Consider the following 24,484-nt stretch of genomic DNA (forward strand, 5'->3'; position numbering starts at 1 on the left):
TCGTTTGAATATTTCGAGTCAGTTCCCAGGCTACCTGACGTATTATTGAATCATTTGGACAGCAAGAGGTACGTTTCAGGTCACCTGTATCCCCCGCTGGATGTGGGCTGTGATAATTGTAGCGGTAGTGACGTCTGTGGTTAGCTATGTTAGCGAGACAACATCTTCGTCAGCGTTAAGGCTGTGGGACTACCTGACTTGCCTCTTTTTATGACACACTCACCTGTCAGGTAAACGTCACATTTGTTTGGGCTTCCTGACGGAGTGAACGTCTGCTTACAACCGGTCTGTGACCGCCATTGTTGTCCTTTTAATTGTAGATTGTGCACAAGAGAACGAGTCTTTTCCTGGTTCTTTTGAATTGTCCCTGGATTATATGTTCGTGGAACAATACGTTGCTTTGTATTTCTTAATATGGAATCGTTATATTTCATGGTCCTCCTCGGCTGTCTGGTAAAGGTAGGTATATTTTTCATTTGATAGTTAACCATTAAACATACACTGTATACATTCATTTTCCATCTTTATTGAACAATATAATTTGTGTTATTCAAAACCGTCTATGGCTCTTCATAAAGATTATCGTTAATATATTTGAACAGTTATGAGGTACTTGTGAAAATCACAATGAATATTTCAGAAAATAAGGTTATACATATGTACACACAACGAGTTCATTATTACAGATTTAATTGTACTATTAGTATAGCGTTGAACATTAGTTAATAGGTCTGTCTCATTGATATAAAGATGCAAAACTATTTTAAAACGAGTATAATTATTGATGTTCTGTTTACCATGTAAATGGCGAATGACCGGTTTTTTAAAAAGAAAAAGAAAAGAGGGGGATTTTTTTTTACAAAAAAAGTGCGGTGTCACGTTGTTTTTCAAGGAATATAATTATTGAGGGCTCCAAGCGTGTGATGATTCAGACACAGCACAATTAGGGGATACCCTGAGCTGTTTTACTATGGCAGTACTTATACGACAATAAACAGGCCGATTTACCTGATGACTACCTGTATTGTATTGGTGCTATCGCCACTGCTGTCAACGGAATGCCCTTAAGGTAATACCGTACTGTATATAGGGCTTGGACATGTCATGTACTGCATTCTTTGTAATGTGATTGTGTTTTGTGATAAGTACCGGTATATATCTATACACATGTTCATTGCAATGTATCTATTGTTGGTCTTTATCTCTATATTGATGTTGATAGTTGATACTGCTAGTGTTTATCTGGTATCGCCTATACAGACGTGCTAATTAACTAAAACTCTAGTAATAACGTCATAAGTGAAGGAGGAATTATAAGGTCATTTTAAACGTGAAAATAATTTTTATTAAATACGTTTTCATCCAACATTTGCCAGGAAGTATATTCGACACTCAATTACGATCAGAATTATGACTTTTTGTACTTGTTAATTGTTTATCGAGTTATTTCAGTTCAACAAATTTTATTCGTCAGCTTTTAGGGCAATTATAAGGCCAATGTCTTTGCTAGATTTAGTCAGGTTTACCTTGATTAAATCCTAGCTATGTATTTAAGTGAACTTATTTGTGAAAATTAATGTTTTGGATTATTTTCAAGGGCTGTTTATTGAAGTTTAAACAAAATAGTGATACATTACTTTCACAATTAATACATTTTAAAGTGTCATGCAGAAGAAAAACATTTTACTCGCAACATCTAATTAATTTATAACTGACAAATTCCAAAATAGTCATATAAATAACAAATGCATATCATTTAGTAAATCAGTTTCGTGATTTCGCCAATTTTCAACATGGCTACATTCTTTTAAATGAGATCCAACACTTGTCGTTCATAGTCAGCTTTTCAGGACTGGTAACAAAAACATTGCGACGTTGTTTTTCTCCAGGAAATCCGGCTTTCCTCCACCACCAAAACCTGGCACGTCCTGAAATGACCATAGCTGTTAATAGGACGTAAAACATAAACAAACAAACGAGCTACGTTTTTAACTACCTTTAAGATAAAACGACGATGTGATGCCTATTTCAGTACGACACATTTTTACCACATTAAACAAACATACTCTTCTGAACATGAAATCATCGATACGAAAACTTAATTACCTGACTAACAGGGACGGCTTACTCATACTATGTGCGATAAGCTTGTCGGTTTTGATTTCCCGGTCATGAACCTTCCCTTTCTTGACAGTATTATGCATGCATCCCCCTCTTTTCGAATTATGTCTATTGCGTTTAGACAAACTTTTAACACAAGGTTTCGAAATATAGCAGTCGTTGTTATACCCATTGTGAAAGCGAAAATACAGAACATTATAAATACCCATTTGTCTTGAACTCAACCGCTGATCGTATGTTGGGTAGCTTCTAACTGATAAAAATGTTTTGCTATTATTCGATGGTTAACCGATGATAATCACACAAATATTTATCGATTTGGAGTACAACTTTTAAAGTATATGCCTATATGCTGATTGTATGTCTTCTAGCTTTTAACTGATATATACTTTTGCTATTATTTGATGGTTAACCAATAATACACACACCGATTCATATATATATGGAGTACAACTTTTAAAGTATATGCCTATAAAGATATTTGCCAATTGGAGACTTCATCGCTTATTAATAGGTGTCGTTAGTATTTATACAGACACTGGTTCAGTGATAGCTAGGTTCGGTAATTAAAATCCTCACTTAAACATGTAAGCCATTTGAAACTGAATTTTTCCATAATATGCTGACATTTTTTTTATTGTTTCGTAAACATATAATACAAATGATGAAGATTCACAATTACATTGTAGGCGCCAAAAGTCAAGTCCGCTAGAAATGGAAATAGGTATTAGTCGTGCCAAATACTGAGTTATGTACATTGCCTCAGTAGCCTAAACTTTAATTAGCACTGATGCACTATTGGTGACGCACGTAGGGTAGAATGCTAGCACACAACGGTAGAACTTAATATATAACCAGCATAACGATACTATGAGTTTCCAATGTTGGATATAATGTCAACATATACAAGTATACCCAAAACTATAATAGGAATTACTGTACTAATAATTCCAAGTGTAGGATATAATGTCAACATATACAAGTATACCCAAAACTATAATCAGAATTACTGTACTAATAATTCCAAGTGAAGGATATAATGTCAACATATACAAGTAAACCCAAAACTGTAATCAGAATTACTGTACTAATAATTCCAAGTGTAGGATATAATGTCAACATATACAAGTATACCCAAAACTATAATCAGAATTACTGTACTAATAATTCCAAGTGTAGGGCATAATGTCAACATACATTATGACTTAATCTGTAATCATCATTGATATTCTATGAGCTTCTTGCTCATGTAATATATAGAGAATTTCAATGTTTAAAAAATATAGTCTATTACATAAAAACAAGCAAACCTAGCATATATAATAAAATACAGATAGTGGGATGTCTATCAGTAAATAATGTCAATTATGCTTGTGATGTACTCGATAAGGTTCGTATCCTTTCTCCTGTTATCACAAAATCCTGCTAAGAGTTATTATCATAAAAAATGGAATATCATTTTAGGCGTTGGCCGCGGTCAGTATTTGCATGACTTAACAGGTCTGTATACAATACATTTTTTCTGCTCTTCTATGTAAAGGATTGTAATTATACAGAGTTTACGTCACAAAAAACTTATCATAAAAAGGTAAGGATGCAATGGAATTTACAAACACTTATGATACCAATAGAATTAATACGGAAATAATATTAATTATTAGTAAATATATAAAAATGATACACACATAATGAACCGCAAACATATAGATATCGTCAATACCGATAGCCCGCAGGCAAACAACCGCATAGGAGATACATTATAGTTGTCAGTTCTACACAAATGAAATAGTGCAAAGCTATGTCATATATACAGTGGTATTCGTTAACGTAACGTTTTACCAGATAAAGTTAATTATTCATGTACATATATATTAGATGGTTACAAATCAATTGTATATGAAAAGGTAACCACAGGGACGCCAGGAAACCTCTTAACTTCACAATAGAATAAACGATATCCTTTAAATTTAAGCTTTTGTCTAATTATAAGTGTAGGGAAATGCATCGCACGGTATTGTTAACGACAACAAAATAATCTGACTAGACTATATAAATTTACGTTATTTGACGTTTATAATTCGTGATAAAGAGGAAGGCTGTACTTTGTTCATACTCTAGCTTAGTTAATACTGTTGTATTTGAATAATGATATGTTCATGAACCGGGCGAAGATATAGTATGGCATTTTTTTCCCTATTGCTATGAGAATTTCTTATTTACGAGGTGCTCATCTGAAATTCACAACGCTGCAAGGTAAAGTACCTTGACCTGATGTAATCATCTGTTACAGTAAAAACACCTCCTCATGAATAAAACAAACGTTTGACGTATGATAGATATATGTTTTGATTACCGACAATCACGTATTTCAAAACGCAAACAAGTCTAGAATTTTCTGTTACCTTAGCAGATTGGAATATAAATATTCATTTAAGAAAAGGGATATTTCAGGAAAAAACTAAAATAAAAACACGTGCTTGAATGTATCAGCTATTCACGTCTTAAAGGCAATCATGAATGATGTTAAGTTTCAAATAAAAGTGTGTATTCATCTTCCCATTATTTAGCAACCCATGTTATTTCGTTTTATCTGTCCTAGTGTACTGTTCCCACGTGATCATATTCCATTTAACATTCTTGTGGTATTTTTGTATCGACTTGTGCCATGTGATGGTGAGAATGAAGACCGTTAGTCGTTTTTCGACAGACCGGATCAGAAACCACAGTACAGTGTAGTTGTTTACTGTGTCATTTTCTGCTGGAAGCGAACGTATTCAATCAAACACAGTAAAACTATGTAACTGTCAAATTAACTTTGTCTGCGGTAAGGACAAAAGGCTATCATTAAACGTTATATTGCGACGTTGTCTTCATTCACATTCTAAGTAATGTACTGAAGTCATCAGTTATCTGATAATAAATCACGTCCTTGTCGACTGATCTACTGATGTTGAAGAACAACAGTGCGACACGATAATATATATTCCTGAACAGCGGAGATTTACTCCCGCAGGATGAAGATGATGAAGGATCAAGACAGTTGAAATATAAAGCAATATAAATGAGTTTCTTTGTATTCAGATAGTACAAAGATGATTGTGTGACACAAAAATGTGATTTTAAAGTACGTATTAGCAGTCTATCCTACTTCAGGAACTAAATCAGGTCATGCCTGGAACGGAAAATATGTATGAACAGTTAAACTTATAGTTAAGACAAAATTAAGTTAAATGTTTGGTTTACACATGTTTTTCGAGTAATTATGGTATGGATTAATATTGAACTTTATAAAAAGTTTAGAGATCTGCATTTAACAATTTACAGTAGCATTTTTGTACGGAATAGTCAAATAACATTTAATACTTGTAAAATCATTTTTTGGTAGAGAAAAAAAGCTAACCGGATCTTCACTTAAACGATTTGCTATTGTGAAAACTATAAGTATTAATATCAAATCACATGATCTGCATTAAATAATCCAAGCATTTTTAAAATGTATGGGTATGGTTGTTATTAACTGAAAGAGTTTATTAAGAAATTATTATTTAGAAATATGGAATTTACCCATTACAGTCAGGACACAAATGTCTAGACTACATTGCGCAATACAGGTTTAAAATTCAATCCCGGATTTATCGTGAACCGTTATCAAACGTACACGCTATTGGGCGGAAACGTACAGTCATGAATATAGACAAGAACGCTATAATTCATTGTACGTCATAGATAGAAGATATGATCATGCATGTTTACTAGCACACTATAATTCATATATCCTTCTGTTCGTCATAGATGGAAGATATGATCATGTATGTTTAGTAGAACGTTATAATTAATATATCCTCATGTACGTCATAGATGGACGTTATGGTCATGTATTTTTACTAACACGCTATAATTAATATATCCTCATGTACGTCATGGATGGAAGATATGGTTATGTATATTTACTAATACAATATAATTCATATATCCTCATGTACGTCATGGATGGAAGATATGGTTATGTATATTTACTAACACAATATAATTAATATATCCTCATGTACGTCATGGATGAACGTTATGGTCATGTATTTTTACTAACACGCTATAATTAATATATCCTCCTGTACGTCATGGATGGAAGATATGGTCATGTATTTTTACTAACACGCTATAATTAATATATCCTCATGTACGTCATGGATGGACGTTATGGTCATGTATTTTTACTAACACGCTATAATTAATATATCCTCCTGTACGTCATGGATGGACGTTATGGTCATGTATTTTTACTAACACGCTATAATTAATATATCCTCCTGTACGTCATAGATGGACGTTATGGTCATGTATTTTTACTAACACGCTATAATTAATATATCCTCCTGTACGTCATAGATGAACGTTATGGTCATGTATTTTTACTAACACGCTATAATTGATATATCATCATGTACGTCATAGATGGAACCTATCGGCATGTATGATTACTGGCACGCTACAATATTTATATATTCTCTGGACGCAGTAGATGTAACTAATTGTCATGTATGTTTACTAGCACGCTATAATTCATGTATCCTCATGTACGTCATGGATAGAACTTATGGTCAGTTATGTTTACTAACACGCTATAATTCATATATCTTCCTGTACGTCATAGATGGAACTGATAGTTATGTATTTTACTAACACGCTACAATATATATACCCTTTTCTTCATCGGGCAGAGATTTATAGTCGTATAGCTATGTTAACCAGTATAATACATCTTCTACTTCTTAGGATAGAAACTTATAGTCATGTAAAAAAGTGCGCTATAAATCATATATCCTCAAATAAATCAAAGGCGGAAACATATAGTCGTATGTATACATTATGATCAGTTTTATATAATGAATACATATCTCTAATTCGAATTCGTATAGGGGAGAGTTATAGTCAGGTATATGATGTAAACCGGGATATTTTCGGCTAGTCGAATTTTCGCCATTCGACCTTAAAATCCATTTTCACCCGATTTTGAATTCGCTTTTCACGTTTAACTACTTTCACGTTAAATACTACTAGTTTGTTATGTACAAATGTTCGCTATAATGATTATTTTGCCGTTACGGAGGGCGAAAAAAGGCGAAAATTAATCTGCAGCAAAAAATTCCCGGTATACAGTACATTATACTCGGTAGTTTATAATACATATCTCCCTCTGCTTCATACGGCAGGCAATTATAATCATGTCTGTAGACCAGCACACTATAATTCATATATCCTAATATGATTAATAGGACATAAACATACAGTTATAAATAGGTATAAATACACTATCTTGTATATCCTTCCCTACAACATAGTGTGGAAACTTATAGTCATCAGTGTCAACCATGACACTATAATCTACATTTTAGTTCATATCTTCTTTTACATAGGAAGTAAACTGTAAGTCATGTATATGAATGAGTAGACTACTATCCCTTCTAATTCAAACATCATGTATCTTAATTAATGCTCTACAATCCATTTCACCCTTTACTTAATACATCAAGTATGTAAACCAGTAGAATATATCATCCATACCTTTTCTCCTTAATAGGCGGAAACATTAACCTAAGTGTGTAGTCTAGTACACTATAATTCACATGTCCTCTACTTCATATGCAAACGTTTGTCATTATTCTCATTATCAGTACATTCATAGTTGAAATTTCTTCGTTTTACGGGCTTCTGCCATGCGTATTTAATGATTGAAGTGAATTAAATTGGCATTATCGTCGTTTCACCATTAAGAAAACATTTCAAATTACACATTCTCCGTTTTTGATTTTGCCTTTCGTGTCTATTATAAGTTCCTGTTTCGTCCTTGTGTTGACAGCATGTAACCAGTACTAATTGTAACACTACGTAGATACCAATACATATGTCAATGGTTGCCTGTCCTCAGTTCCGTGTAAGGTTGGTAGCTATTAGTCACTGTCCTACTAAAGATGACACGTGTAATGTGACCCACACTGTGACATTGACATACGTTATGTCAGTAATACACCGGTAAGTGCTAAAACAACATTAATGACAGCTCTTAATGGTCAAAGACGGATATAAATAGGTACTCATAAGTTTATATTAGGATCATAACAAAGCAGACATACATATATATATATCCAATAGAGTAATTTTATTCAGAGTCCTGCATCCTATTATCACCATAGTAACCATAAAACAACTAAAACAACAGCAACAAACTGATTTACAGCCCCGATATCGCATTTTGCTCCTCAAGAACGCGTTTGAAATTATTCAAACAATACCGGACACGAAGCAATAACAAAAAAAACCAATTATCATAATGGACCTTGCCAAAGTGTAAGAAGTATCAGAAAAAAACTCCTTACGTACCAACAGAAGCATGGCATCACAGGCAAAACGCTCAAATGGATCATTATTTTTTTTGGGAAATACATGGAATACTTTCATTGGACGGCTAACACATTCAAACACAATACCCGTGACACATAGAGAACCGAAAGGACTAGTTGAAGCAAACGTCTTCCTCCTTATGTAAACAGAAACTGTTTCGCAGACAACGACTTTCTTTACAAAGTAATTAACAAATACCCTAAATTTAAAAGCTAAGTTCTAAGCAGGGAGCAAATAGGAAACGGACTCATTGATATAATTCCGTTGGGCAAATGCATCAAAATTTCAATTTCACTAAAACATGCAGCATCCCACGAAGAATAAACGAAATAGGTCACAGCGCGTTAAAACGCATCCCTAAGCCGCCTAAAAGTGAACCTTAAGACACACGCATACAAGTGATATCTCCGTTTTAAGACAACAATTACAATAATGTTCAACGGTAATCGACCAAACACAGTTTAACTCAGAAGTAAAAAAGGAGCAGTATGCTACATGATATGCCTTTTTACCAAAACCCGGACATGCCTGCTTCATAATATGGCCAATGACCCCCCCCCTCCTATATACACAAGACAAGAACACGACGCGTTTAAAAGAAAGTGCATGAGCACAGCAATAAACATAAATATCCATATTATTGCAGACCCAAACTGCGACACGCCCTTGACCACACTTACAGAAACACCTTATTCTTTTCTACACAGCCAATCACATGTCACGCCTACCACGAATACCACACCCATTTTTTCCACTATTCTATACATGAAAAAGAATATTCTACCAATAAAAACAATGCAATGTACAACAATTGCACAATACAAGACACGCGCCACATACTCGACGAAATATAAAAACGAAATGTAACTGTTGATCGATCACTTTTTTTTTTTTATCTCTTTCAACAAAATACACAATACACTGTATGTCGTCCTTTATTTTTCCGTTATCACCAACACTAAATGAGTATTAATCATTACAGAAAAATAGAAAATATTTCTTTACTCTCGATGCACCATAGATATTGCTAAATCTGCATTGTGAAAAAATGTTTAATAACGCGTTGATTCTAATAACGAGAAGGATATTTCCATTAACCACGAACCATAGCATTGTCATTGTGTATGCCTAATTTATGTTCCATGGCTGTCTGAAAAATGATCCTATATGACTATAAGTTAGTTTACTTCCGATTCGGATTTTTTTTTCAGATATTCCTCTCCGGACTTAAATACCACAAGAATGATAAATAAAATAATAGTTGAATGTGGCGTTACATGGCTCAATGCTGTGTACCAGGTCTATAATTACAATATATATATATATTTACATGCTTCTTTATCATGAAGTGGAAAATAGTTCAGCTACCGAGTTCCTTCTTTACTACTGATGGAGGTATGCCACAGCGTCATAAACAACATATTTTGAACTCAAACCACTTGAAATACTGCTACTTGCAACATAACGTCACGCTACCACAATTGGTACACTACCCTAATTGGTACACGGTCAGAAAAGTGTTCGAATTGTATTTTAAAATTAAATTTGTACCAATTGTGGTAGCGTGACGTTACCACTTAAATGTTTGTCTGTGTTCCCCTTTATTGCAGCTTCCCTCGTCACATTCTGTTAAAAATAGGTTATATCTATATATGAGCTTTCTTAACGTTTGCCCAATCGTATTGCTGGCTCGGGGCAATATAATACATTTAACTGACTGTTTTTCAGACCATCACGGCTGGGGTGACCCTCGAGGTGAAGTTCGTCCACTACAAGAACTCAGAGGGGGAAGGAAGCAATGGCGAGTGTTGTGATGGCAGATCTGTGTTCTGTTTCTCAGCGTGTGATCACAAGTTTAACATTTGTCTTGATAAGGCGACCGGGTAGGTACAATATATATTGGCACATCATCTCATATGCAATCTCCATGTCTTGTAAGTCAAAGGGTTGGTTCAACATCTGACGCAATACACGTTTCTTGGTAATAATAATGATAATAATAATATCCTTTTTAACCAGGGATACATATTTAGACATTGTCTAATTTACAATATGGCCTTGCACCAAAACACATATACATGAATGACAGCAATTTAAGATAACATTATAACTATGCCGTATATGGTATCATCACAGTCTTTTGAAACTTAAAATAAAGTAATCCTAAAATATAATCTAATAGTGAACACTTGCAAATCACACAAGTGATTAGGCAAAACCTTAAAATATCGTCTCATAGTGAAAAGGTTGGTATAACGTCTCATTCAACCGAAATATGCATATGTACAAACAGGCGAATATAAAGATAAGAATCTAATCCAATATATGTATTGATAATTCAAACTTCAGGATCTACTTTTCATTTCGCAATTAGCTATAATAATTGTTCCATACGAAGTTTGGAATGCCGAATTTACAAACATAAAGCTGAAAGTGAATGTTGTTATGGTTTTGATGACAAAATGTTCACATGTACTAGATTGAAAGTTTGATAATATATTGTTGATTATTGGTTAACGTTTTAAATTTACAATAAACCACGACGCAATGATTCATTATTTACAAGTTTTTTTCTTGTGTTTGATTTTTAGAGCAAACAACATACGGGACTGTCCCTTTGGAAGATTCAAATCATCGGAAATACCAGATGCTGACACAATTACATTCGGATCATCCTTTGGAGGAGTGAAAAATCCAATGTTTTTCCGAATGAAATCCTGGCCGGTATGTTATATGATTCTGAACGATTATGAAGAATTATCTATGATTACAAATATAATTAATACATTGTGGTCATTTAAGCACCAAACCAATTGTTTTTAATCGTAGGATGCTATATTTGTTCTGCATTTTTCCTGAAAATATTTCACAAAAGATCATTAAAAAGAATTCCAGTTGATTGTCTAGAAAATTGAAAATAAAAGATTGCTCTGCCTCTATTGTAAACGATAATGTTGGAATCTGTTGTATGATATTCACAAATCGTGACTGATATCGACATGGCTTCTAAATAAAGCAAATAAAATCCCAAACGAAAGATGTATATAAGCTAATATACTACTCGGAAAAAAAGGCTTTACATTTATTACTGTGCAAGAAGGCAAAAACTAATCCTAAAAATAAAAAATAAATATTATCTTCTTTCACTGTATACACACATCTTATATTGATATCACATTAAAAAGGGCTTGTTCAATATGCTGATTTATGATCGAAATCAGCATGTGTCAAACCATGTTCATATCTGACCTCAATTATGGCCCAGAAGACAGATTAATATGTAGTTGCCCGAGGCTACAACGACAGGTAGCGTTAGTATCAAATACATATAGCCAATTACAGGTGAGATAAATGTCTGTCAATTGATTTGGGCATAATATCACAATGTATGTCAAGGTGTATGATCTGAATAGTTCAAACTATGAGCATGTACCTAATTATTTATATTCAATAGAATAATTATGTTTAATTAATATAATATTTTCACATTTGGGTTGAGAAGGAGAACCAGTCGGTCTTGAAAATAAAGTAAAAGGTAAACCTTCAAAACAATATGTTATAAAGTTTTCTGTATAAAAGTTACTTATAATCATTATATTATACGACAGTGTTATTTATAAGTTTTATCAATGCTTATAAACTATTCCTGTTCGTCATTAGTTTATTGACTGTTACAGGATATGCTACGTGCTTTCTTGTGGAATTGTATTCACGTCATATCGAAGAAGCATATTTTCCTTAAGTAACGTTTTATTTACAAATCATTATCCGCCATTTGTAATTTTGTTAGTCTGACCTATTATTCCACCAAACAGGGATCAGTGAAACTGAAGGTGGAGGTACATGATGCTGATCCCGGTTCCAATCCGTCAGACCACGTGGACTTCCTGTACAGAGAAATATCAGAGAAGGTATCTCCCGATAGGGCGTCATCCACTACCTCCAGCTATACAATCAAGAAGAGGACGACGTAAGTCTCAAAAACACGCATCCAGATTCAATGTTCGATTTTTTTTCTTGTTTGGTTTTGTTGTTAAACATATTATTTTCTGACTATTATTCTACCACATGACTGCAATTATTCAGAAATGTATTTTAAATTGATATTTAAGAATTACAATGAAACGACAATACATTGTATATAGAGCACATATGCAATGTTATATAAAATCGAGTTTAGTTTAATTCGAACAAATGTGTAAGAAACATATATAAATTACAAGAAATGCTGCAACAGAAGATATATTAGGATTTTGAAACAACCCCCGCATTTCATAATATGTTGGTAACAGTATCGGATTCGTGTTGAAGTGCGCCAGATTGCATAATTATGAAAACAAATCGGATATATTCGTTAGGATATATGAATGTAACACATGCTAGTTCTACTTAAAACATTCTAGATTATATCGTTGCAGATATCGATGTATTTGATTGCGATATTTCGCAGAGGAGTATACGGCTATTGCCTAGGTCTTACATGATACAAGGATTTATTTCCAATCGTTTGTTATATACTCCATTACTTTTTACAAAGGGACTAGTGTTAATATATTACGTACAGTACGTACTCTACAGGTAAAAAAGATTGATAGCTATATTTCATATAAAACAGGAGACTACGGTAATTTCCCACTGTTTATGTATATAAATCTACTACTGAGGCCAATCAGTCGTTGTTGTTACCTATCTGAAAATGACCTATGACCTTAGAATTACTTTCACAGTATGTCCTATTAAGTCGGCAAAATTTGTCCATGTCAACACATTGTAGTTTTGTCATTTCGTCTTGTGTTCACGGCTAAGTCACATCGGTCATAATCATTTACTGACTTGTTCTGTTAGTCGTCATTGTTACCAGCCATGTGAATAGCGTTAAGTGTATATAACGTATATATGTGTGTGACAATGTAACTATTTGTATATATTACGTATGTATGGTTAAAAAAGGAGTCGATGATGCTACCTTTTTGTTTTTATAAAGTATTTGTTATGTCTCATTTGAATAATACGTACAGCGTGCGCATAATTGCAACGATTTACGCTTAAAGAGATCAAAACAGTGAGGATGAATGTAGATGTCGTGAAGCAAATCTTAAATTATTTTTTGAAAATATTCTTTGCATTAAAACTTGAAAATTATTAAATAAATATTGCAGTTTGGAAATATCACATCAACAACATCCTATACTTAAAAAAGTCCAAGACGTACATACCTCCTTCAAACAGAGAACACAATTCGATATCTTTCATCTTTCATCCTATTGTCAAATACACAAGTAACGTTCATACGTTCTGTCGTTAAAAATGTCCGTATTTCTTCGTCACACTTTCGTAGGTGGCTTCAGTCGTTTCAATTTTGATACAAAGGTTTGCAAGGCGCCATTTGATTGAATGACATATCTATAAGCCGAAACAAATGTGAAAAGTATTGCAATTGTTACCATTATCTACATGTTCTTACCAGGCTCTCGGTGAAGGTGAGGACGTACTGTGACAAGGATTACTATGGAGCTGCCTGTGATACGTACTGTATCCCACAAAATAACACCAAAGGACATTACACGTGTGACAAGACCGACGGCAAACGAGTGTGTCTACCTGGTAGGTACTATCAGTTTTTTAGATGTCAAACAGGGCTCTACCAAAAGTAACTGCTAGTTGTTGAGATTTAAATCAGATGTCAACGTGTAAAGTACTGTCAGTAAACTGGTTTGTCCATTTATTACAGGATATAAGGTGAAAAGGAGGATTTCTTAGTTACAAGGTTTGCCGTTATCTTGTGTACCACATTTACCTCTTTTTGAGTAGTGGAACGGTTCATAACATACACACTTTACTCATCATTGATTTGAAATTAACCACTACTCCTCTTATGCTTGAATTAACATAATTACGGGGTTTATTCACATCCCCTTCTGTTTCAAAAGCAGATAAGACCAATTTGGATTTCGAACATTTTGGTCCCTATCCTTACGTATGAGTCGTAGAAGGACGAAACACCTGCATTGTGTAGTGTAATTTATTTTGACATACTGAATCTATTACATAGTTTCATAGATGCAATCACAATGTGTGTGTGTGTTACGTGTTTCCCTTCTGTAAGGGAATTTCAGTCGTTAGGACGTAAGCCTGTTTGAATACTTTATAGTTACTTTCAGTCGATAAGACGGTAAACGAATTGTCTCATTTGTTAGGTACTTTCAACAGTAAACGTTGTGTCAACCTGGTAGGTTATGTTAGTGGTAAAGGCGACAAAACGTTTCGAAAAGTATATATATATGTTAATAGCACTACAAGACGTAATCACGATAAAATGGATAACTTCATGTTTTGCTTTATATACATGTATATATTGATATATTGCTTTTAAAAAGGTGTCTACAGGTTTAAACATATAAAACATAGAAGGAAAACACCACTCTCCGTGAAATTGTAGTCTAAAAGATACCCAACCCGAGACAGTGGAATTTCAAATTTCAATTATTAACAATAAAGAAATTACAGGTGGAATTTTTCATGTTTTCAAGTTCAAATTTAAAAGGAGATGTAAACCAAACATTGAAACAAAATTCAAAATATGACTTTAGCTTATGTCTGAATTATAACCTGATCCTGGGCTTAAGAACGCAGCTGAGTGAAATTAATTTGTTAATTAAGTAATGATAAATCATGACGTAGCAGGTTTCAGCAGACTTGACAGGTGGTGTAAGATTGGTACATATGTTCATCAATTCTTTTCAGGCTGGCAAGGAAAGTTTTGTGACGATGACGGGGTCAACGAGTGCTTGGACAACGACCCTTGTCATAACAACCATGTTTGTCTTGATATACCTGTTGGGTATGAATGCGCATGTCCATTAGGAACATCCGGTATGTATTTTTTGCAATAATTAATCAAATGTTGACCTTGTTGTACCAGTCCTGTCAGTTATTAAAGAATGAAAAAATTGACAACAATATGTCACCCAAGTCATTCGTCAATAAGAGGAAGACATCCCTAATTTAGACTTGTAATATATGTCTGTGACGTCAGCACTTATTGATTGATAGAATGTGTCAGTAATAATGATGGTTCTTATTCGTTTTATGCTATGAATATTCATATCGAATTTTTTCAATCAAAATCAATATTAGAACAATAGAAAGCACATAATGCGGATATTAAATGAGCTACATTCTTTAACAGGACTCTAATCACTTAATGAAGTTGTATACATTAATGTTAAGAACTCCATAGTTCATTAGTTAAAGTATTTAAGGTCAAAATTCAAAAGACAAATCATGTTGACTTGCAGACCTAATAATTTACTTTCCTTGCACTTGTTTTCCTTCTGGTACCCCTGTGTGTGACGTATCACATATTGTCCACTACTTACACTCTCTACGTATGTCCACTAACCATCTTAATTTAAATGGATGTGTCACGTTTTACACATTAAATTTCAGGTGAAAACTGCAGTTCCGTTGACTTCACATGCGCTGACACACCTTGTAAGAATGGCGGCAATTGTTCGAGTGAATCAGGGAACGTAACTTGTACATGCTTACCGGGTTGGAAGGGTGATATATGTGAGGAAGCTGTAGATCCTTGTGCTGGTAATCCCTGTGAAAATAATGGCACGTGCTCCATTGAACACTTTGGATTTTCCTGTACCTGTCATGATGGTTTCACTGGTGATGTCTGTAATATCACGGATAGGACGACGATATCCACGTTTATAGAGTCGACAACCGTTACTGTAATTGTCGACACGACGACAGGAGAAACGTCGGACGTTACTACTGTTAACGATACAGAGATATTAAAAACAACTACACAGCTTCCTGAAACTTCAACAGGTAAAAGTAACACTGGAATTACTCTAATTATCCCCATGATGTTTGAAAATAGGAATAATTATACCAGGTTATAGTATATCATTATAATGTAAGATATGACTTCTAGTTAGAATACTTAATTTAGGAAAGTATGCGTACGACCATCAGTATCACATCACCTATTACCACTGCCAAAACTGTAAATGCGCATTTGAAACTGTTTTACCTGCATGTCTTCAGTTTAAATATACCATTTCTGTAGAGGAAACCATACATTGCTAGACAACAATGAAAATAACGATGAAGATGAAATAAACAAAGTATGAAATACACTGTTCTGGGTGTAAGAAATCCAGTGCGGAACAAGGATACTTAATTGATAACATCACCCGTTTCTCTACATAATCAGAGACACGTGAACGAGAAATAGTTAGAAAAAAATGAGAAATGATAAGTTTTATGATATTTTCACGGTCATATTTATAATGTAACAACATTTTTGTTTATGTAGCATTGAGGATAGCGTCCATAATGCTCAAAGGGAGATTACTCGGAGATAATAGAGAAGACGTTCGGAAAGGAATGACTAATCTCCTTCAAAAAATGTTGAATTTAAAAGGCAAAGTAGAAATCGCCATCAATTATAAACCAGCAATACTTCCGAATGGGTATGTATAACATCAATACAGATCAAAAATCGTGTTTTGATGTATTGCCTTAGATATACATTTCTGCATTGTGTATTATATGTATTGTTAATAAACCAAACAAAAAAAAAACAAAAAAATTTTTTTTTTATTAATGAACAAAAAAACAAAAAACAAAAAAAACTAACACTTGCGATGTTTTGTTGCGTAGAATCCTTCCTTATGTAGCATTTACAACACATTATGAGCTTAAATGCTAACAGCTATAGTTCATGTTGCGTCCACGCAAACATATATGGTACGTAGGATGATTTTATTTCATTCCATTGTGGGGATACAGATGTAACACTTTTAAACATTTTTGTATTATGATAATATTGATACTTAATGGTATCTACCGCGTGTTCTGATTTGTGGTTCTTATTGCTTGTAAACTTTAACTATATTTTGTCCTTTTCTTTTGTTTACAGAGAATTAGTAACGAATGTTTTGGTCCATGTGGAAGAAAATGGTAAAACATTGGAACCAGAGACAATTCAGAAAGTATTTCAGGACACGGAAATTGCGGTGCTAGAACAATACATACCCTTGCCTATTTACCGCGAGGGAGCCCCTAAGACAGCCCCTCTCCTAGACGGCGTAAGTACTGACAATGATTGTAGACAATCTCACTGTTTAATGGTCTTATTACAAAGCAGTAATGGAAGTATTACGTTTATACGACCGTTACATGTCTATTTAAGTTGCTGAATGTAAATATATACTAACAATATACCAATTTCTCTTGATACGTTATTATTTGTTATTGTTGATAAATGACAATGTTGCAAATTTTGTCTTTGTGATCGTATTGTTCCACGTCAATATGGTCGTATTCATATGACTACTTTGAGGGAATTCTATTGAGTCTGTCAGCCTTTGAGAAAATGCTTTATTTGTCTGACTTGCAGCACCCCAGTTGGATCCATGACAACTGGTACGTGGTTCTAGTCATTTTTGTCGTCATCATCGCCATGTGTATATGCCTAACAGCGTTCGTCGTATATAAGAGGAAAAGGTAAGCGACACATTTGTCATCACCACATCTGAAATAACAGTTGATGCTGAAACAATAGACACCGCACAGCTCCCATTCTATATAACTTATATCATAACTTATTGATTAGAATGTACAGAGAGAGGAAGGATTGCAGTTAAGTACTGAATTATTCTGTTTATGATGGAATTAATAGTATATGTTATAAATCAAACGTGTTGCCTCCGTTTGTTTATTATCATTTTATTTCAATTCACTTAATCTTATAATATTTAGTTAAGATGAAAAAGTTCTTACTTCAGTTGTATGAAGTTATGGGTTTTTTTCAGGTCTGTAAGAATGGGACAAAAAGACGTGGTGGCAAGACCAAACTCCGGTGTTAGTGACGCGTTTCCCGCACAGTCCTTTGAGAATTCCCTATATTTCGAAATGAACAACCACCAACGGAAGAGCACCAACTCTAGAGTGAAAGTCAATGTGAATCCTACATCTTGACATTGTTGTCTGTTATCTGAATCGACTTGCAGAAAATGGTGATATTTTCATAAAATGCATACATGAATTACCATTGTGACGTTTGATCATGAGACTAAGTGATGAGATCTATTTTGAAACAATAAATTAAAGCCGTTCAGCAAATGATATCCACGTTAGAAAGAAGCAAGAAGTAAGAAACGTATGTGTCTGTTTAAATCTGGTTATCGGGGAAAGGGTATAAGGATTTAGGATGAATTTGGAAGGAGAGAAGAAAGGATGACCAAAGGAATGATTGATGTGGAGGAGAACGTGACTGCCAGACAGAAAAACATTCCTTCGGTACATGTCTAACGGAAACAATGAACTACCCCACCGTACATTTGTATATTTGCATGCGTAGACAGTTTATTTTTATACCAATAATAAATTGTAAAACCGACGTATAATAATATATGCATATATTTTATGCATTAAATATAAGCTTTTCTTTTGGATATCAAGGTTGGTTATCTCGCAATCAATTATGCAATGAAAGCAGGAAATTTCTACCGTTATACAATGTACAACTGACATATTGTACTTGGAATCAATGTGGTAGCTATGTGGTATAATTTTATAACTGAATAACAACTTTGAACATGTTAAAAACAATGTGAACATATGGCTATGTGTATCAATTTACAATCGTGATGTGATATGTATTAGGCTCTAACGAACATCAGCATAAACATTTAGTAATAACTGGGTTTTTTCTCCATTTCATATTTTAGGTCATGTATTTGTTCATGTTTGTGTCTTGAAAAAAGGGGTGGATTACCTCGAACATTTGACAAATTTCATTTTCACACAGTCGTCATTACATATATAAATTATATACAAATGTTGAATCACTTCACACGAAGATCGATCCGTATTATATCACCAGCAGAAGGCACATATCTATAACATGACATAATTGGTCTACTCATTGCAAAATTAAGAAATGAGAGTGTTCTTTGCGTAAAGTTAACATAAACAAATTTCTGTGAAACCTATATTTTAAATTGGTTTGAACACATGCACATGTTCGTTTTGTGGCTTAATTTATAAAGCATCGCTTTTCATCCTCATATCATTTTTTCCCCTGACTATTTGAAATTAAGACGTGCATACACATTCCTATTCCCATGGTTGCTGTTGAAATTCTTCGCTATTGACATTGCTTGCGAAAATACATTTAAATATAGACCATCCTTCATCAGCCCTCTGAAAGTCACTTCACATCTGTGCATAAAAGGGTTATTTTTCGCACTACATGCATTGTATGCACACAAATATAACTTTTATTTTTCAACGTAAAACCTTATAGTTAATTGATACAAATATATTTTATTGTTTGGTAAAAATAAGAAAAATATTGACTATAATACTATATTGTTTTTGTAATTAATGAAAATGCATTGATTATGACTATAATTTACTGCCATAGTTTATTTTCCTTAAAAAAATCAAACATTTAATATCAACAATAATATTTCTATCGAAAACTGCTTGCCATATCTATGTAGGTAGTTAATGCATATTATAATTTATGCATTTGAGTTAACGGTATTTGTATGTATAGAACTAATGTTGAAACGCATCACAGTTCATTTGTTAATTTGTGTTTTGTAAAGTGTACATGATATATATGTCTCCTACAAATTAAGGTGAGTGATAGATAGTAATGTGAAGAAGGTAGAATGACGTACAAATGTCCTGAATATAATTCATTAAAGTTTTGAAAGTATTCATACGAGTTATTTTATGTTAACAACTATAAATGGTGAAATAATGTCCCAGCTTATCAGTATATGTCACTTAACTAATACGGCCATATTTCGTATCACAGTTTTGATAGATGTAAATCAGTAATTAAGCCTTGAAGTTCATGATAAATACAACAAAACATTTACATTACATGATGATCAGTAATACATTTTAACAATGTACGGCAGTAAGTAATTCGACATTGTCTAGCATTAAAATCAGTAATACAGTTACATTTTGACAATAATAAATAATACAGTCTTTGTATTCATAATAAACAGCAATACTACTTAACATTGTACTACAGTCAATAATATAGTTTTGAAGTATAAATTTACCAAAAATTAATTTATAACAACTATAACAGTCTTATAGTGTATGACAATCATTAATGCAGTCGCATAGTGTAATGAGAAAACAACAATACAGCCTTACGATATATGAAAATTTATAAATCTACTATTACATTACAGAGCATGACGATCAGTAATACAACCCTACAGTGTATAAGATAAGCCATATAATTTACTAGTGTATAGTCATATACAAACAATATTTAGATGTGAGTAGCATCAGAATATAAGTAACGTTGTAAAGTGCATATCAAAACACATACTGGACAGCTGTTTGTTCAATAAAATGTTTAAAAATCCCCGCCTATGTTTATATATATGAAACAGAAATCGCAACGAGGGGGCTAGTCTAACCGAAATCCTGCCCCACGCCGATGATAAGAGATCTTATCACCCTGACGGTTTAGATGTCTCTAGCATACCCTTTCCATCTGTAATGATATATAGCAAAGATATGCTCGAAAAGAATTATTTCTTTATTACATAACGCATGCCCCCCGTAGAAAGACGATTGTGAAGTCACATATTATAACCCGTAACGGCATTTCACTATTTTATTTGGAGACATATCGGTGAATGGTGAGAGAAAAAGTCCACCCTCAATTTTGAAGATGAAATAATATACTTTAGTACGTGCCATGTAAAAAAATCTATTCATATCTATTGATAATTGTTATGTTGTGAGGAATCAGGTACAACGAAACTGATATCATTCCTCGATTTTACCTGCAGAATCTGATGTACAGATTCAGCACAAACATTAACATACCAGGCAGATCTCTCAAATTATTTCATATAAAAGCTTTTCCTCCTTTCGTGATGCGCCAAGCACAACGCGAATGAATACTTTCCAACATATCTTCTATCTCACATTCATAATGACAAATGCAACGCTCTATTTTTCACTTCCCAGATAGTCATACTTAATACACACATATATACCTCACCAGACAAAATAGCCTCAATACCATGCGGTTAGAATATCTCATGAATACTTTTTTTTATTAATGCAGTCTTATGGTGTAAAGAAAAACAAAAATACAGCCTTACAATACTTACATTACAGGACATGACGATCAGTAATACAACCCTACAGTGTATATAATAAGCCATACATTTTATTAGTGTATAGTCATATACAAAAAATATTTAGATTTGAGTAGCATCAGAATATAAGTAACGTTGTAAAGTACATATCAAAACATATACTGGACAGCTGTTTGTTCAATAGAATGGTTAAAAATACCCGCTTATGTATATATATATATGAAACAGAAATCGTAACGAGAGGGCTAGTCTAACCAAAATCCTGCCCCACGCCGATGATAAGACATCTTACATGTACCACCCTGACGGTTTAGATGTCTCTAGCATACCCTCCCCATTTATAATGATATATAGCAAAAATATGCTCGAAAAGAATGATTTCTTTATTACGTAACGTATTCCCCCCGTGGAAAGACGATTGTGAAGTCATATATTATATCCCGTAACGGCATTTCACTATTTTATTTGGAGACATATCGGTGAATGGTGAGAGAAAAATTCCACCCTCAATTTTGAAGATGAAATAATATACTTTAGTACGTGCCATGATAAAAAAATGTATTAATATCTATCGATAAATGTTATGTTGTGAGGAATCAGGTACAATGAAACTGACATCATTCCTCGATTTTACCTACAGATGTACAGATTCAGCACACACATTTACAACCCAGGCAGATCTCTCAAATTATTTCATATAGAAGCTTTTCCTCCTTTCGTGATATGCCAAGCACAACGCGAATGAATACTTTCCAACATATCTTCTATCTCACATTCATAATGACAAATGCAACGCTCTATTTTTCACTTCCCAGATAGTCATACTTAATACACACATATATACCTCACGAGAAAAAATAGCCTCAATACCATGCGGTTAGAATATCTCATGAATACTTTTTTTTTATTAATGCAGTGTTATGGTGTAAAGAAAAACAAAAATACAGCCTTACAATACTTACATTACAGGACATGACGATCAGTAATACAACCCTACAGTGTATATAATAAGCCATACAATTTATTAGTGTATAGTCATATACAAAAAATATTTAGATTTGAGTAGCATCAGAATATAAGTATCGTTGTAAAGTGCATATCAAAACACATACTGGACAGCTGTTTGTTCAGTAAAATGGTTAAAAATACCCGCCTATGTTTATATATATGAAACAGAAATCGCAACGAGGGGGCTAGTCTAACCGAAATCCTGCCCCACGCCGATGATAAGAGATCTTATCACCCTGACGGTTTAGATGTCTCTAGCATACCCTTTCCATCTGTAATGATATATAGCAAAGATATGCTCGAAAAGAATTATTTCTTTATTACATAACGTATTCCCCCCGTAGAAAGACGATTGTGAAGTCACATATTATAACCCGTAACGGCATTTCACTATTTTATTTGGAGACATATCGGTGAATGGTGAGAGAAAAAGTCCACCCTCAATTTTGAAGATGAAATAATATACTTTAGTACGTGCCATGATAAAAAAAATCTATTCATATCTATCGATAATTGTTATGTTGTGAGGAATCAGGTACAATGAAACTGATATCATTCCTCGACTTTACTTACCGATGTACAGATTCAGCACACACATTTACAAACCAGGCAGATCTCTCAAATTATTTCATATAAAAGCTTTTCCCCCATTTCGTGAAGCGCCAAGCACAACGCGAATCAATACTTTCCAACATATTTTCTATCTCACATTCATAATGACAAATGCAACGCTCTATTTTTCACTTCCCAGATAGTCATACTTAATACACACATATAAACCTCACGAGAAAAAATAGCCTCAATACCATGCGGTTAGAATATCTCGTGAATACTTTTTTTTATTAATGCAGTGTTATGGTGTAAAGAAAAACAAAAATACAGCCTTACAATACTTACATTACAGGACATGACGATCAATAATACAACTCTAGTGGATATAATAAGCCATACAATTTACTAGTGTATAGTCATATACAAAAAATATTTAGATTTGAGTAGCATCAGAATATAAGTAACGTTGTAAAGTGCATATCAAAACATATACTGGACAGCTGTTTGTTCAATAGAATGGTTAAAAATACCCGCTTATGTATATATATATGAAACAGAAATCGTAACGAGAGGGCTAGTCTAACCAAAATCCTGCCCCACGCCGATGATAAGACATCTTACATGTACCACCCTGACGGTTTAGATGTCTCTAGCATACCCTCCCCATTTTTAATGATATATAGCAAAGATATGCTCGAAAAGAATGATTTCTTTATTACGTAATGTAGTCCCACCGTGGAAAGACGATTGTGAAGTCATATATTATATCCCGTAACGGCATTTCACCATTTTATTTGGAGACATATCGGTGAATGGTGAGAGAAAAATTCCACCCTCAATTTTGAAGATGAAATAATATACTTTAGTACGTGCCATGATAAAAAAATCTATTAATATCTATCGATAAATGTTATGTTGTGAGGAATCAGGTACAATGAAACTGATATCATTCCTCGATTTTACCTACAGATGTACAGATTCAGCACACACATTTACAAACCAGGCAGATCTCTCAAATTATTTCATATAGAAGCTTTTCCTCCTTTCGTGATATGCCAAGCACAACGCGAATGAATACTTTCCAACATATCTTCTATCTCACATTCATAATGACAAATGCAACGCTCTATTTTTCACTTCCCAGATAGTCATACTTAATACACACATATATACCTCACGAGAAAAAATAGCCTCAATACCATGCGGTTAGAATATCTCATGAATACTTTTTTTTT

At 33.6% G+C, this 24,484-nt stretch overlaps 2 protein-coding genes across 2 annotated transcripts in view; both read left to right on the plus strand.

The window, feature by feature from the left end:
- Positions 1-95: 95 nt before the first annotated feature.
- Positions 96-20,271, plus strand: LOC110464949 (protein jagged-1-like). The gene is made up of 11 exons (XM_021520442.1): positions 96-459; positions 10,249-10,403; positions 11,112-11,244; positions 12,336-12,490; positions 13,988-14,124; positions 15,265-15,393; positions 15,970-16,362; positions 16,853-17,009; positions 17,459-17,627; positions 17,939-18,045; positions 18,354-20,271. The coding sequence occupies exons 1-11, from the start codon at positions 415-417 to the stop codon at positions 18,517-18,519; spliced, it is 1,746 nt and encodes a 581-aa protein (XP_021376117.1). The 5' UTR covers positions 96-414; the 3' UTR covers positions 18,520-20,271.
- LOC110464929 (betaine--homocysteine S-methyltransferase 1-like) overlaps positions 18,778-24,484 on the plus strand; it is a 9,731-nt gene continuing 4,024 nt past the window's right edge. Inside the window, exon 1 of the mRNA XM_021520407.1 lies at positions 18,778-18,840. Coding sequence (XP_021376082.1) covers positions 18,778-18,840 — 63 coding nt within the window. The remainder of the gene's footprint in view (positions 18,841-24,484) is intronic.

This window comes from Mizuhopecten yessoensis, unplaced genomic scaffold (assembly GCF_002113885.1).
Source record: "Mizuhopecten yessoensis strain PY_sf001 unplaced genomic scaffold, ASM211388v2 scaffold11043, whole genome shotgun sequence".
NCBI classification, from domain to species: domain Eukaryota; kingdom Metazoa; phylum Mollusca; class Bivalvia; order Pectinida; family Pectinidae; genus Mizuhopecten; species Mizuhopecten yessoensis.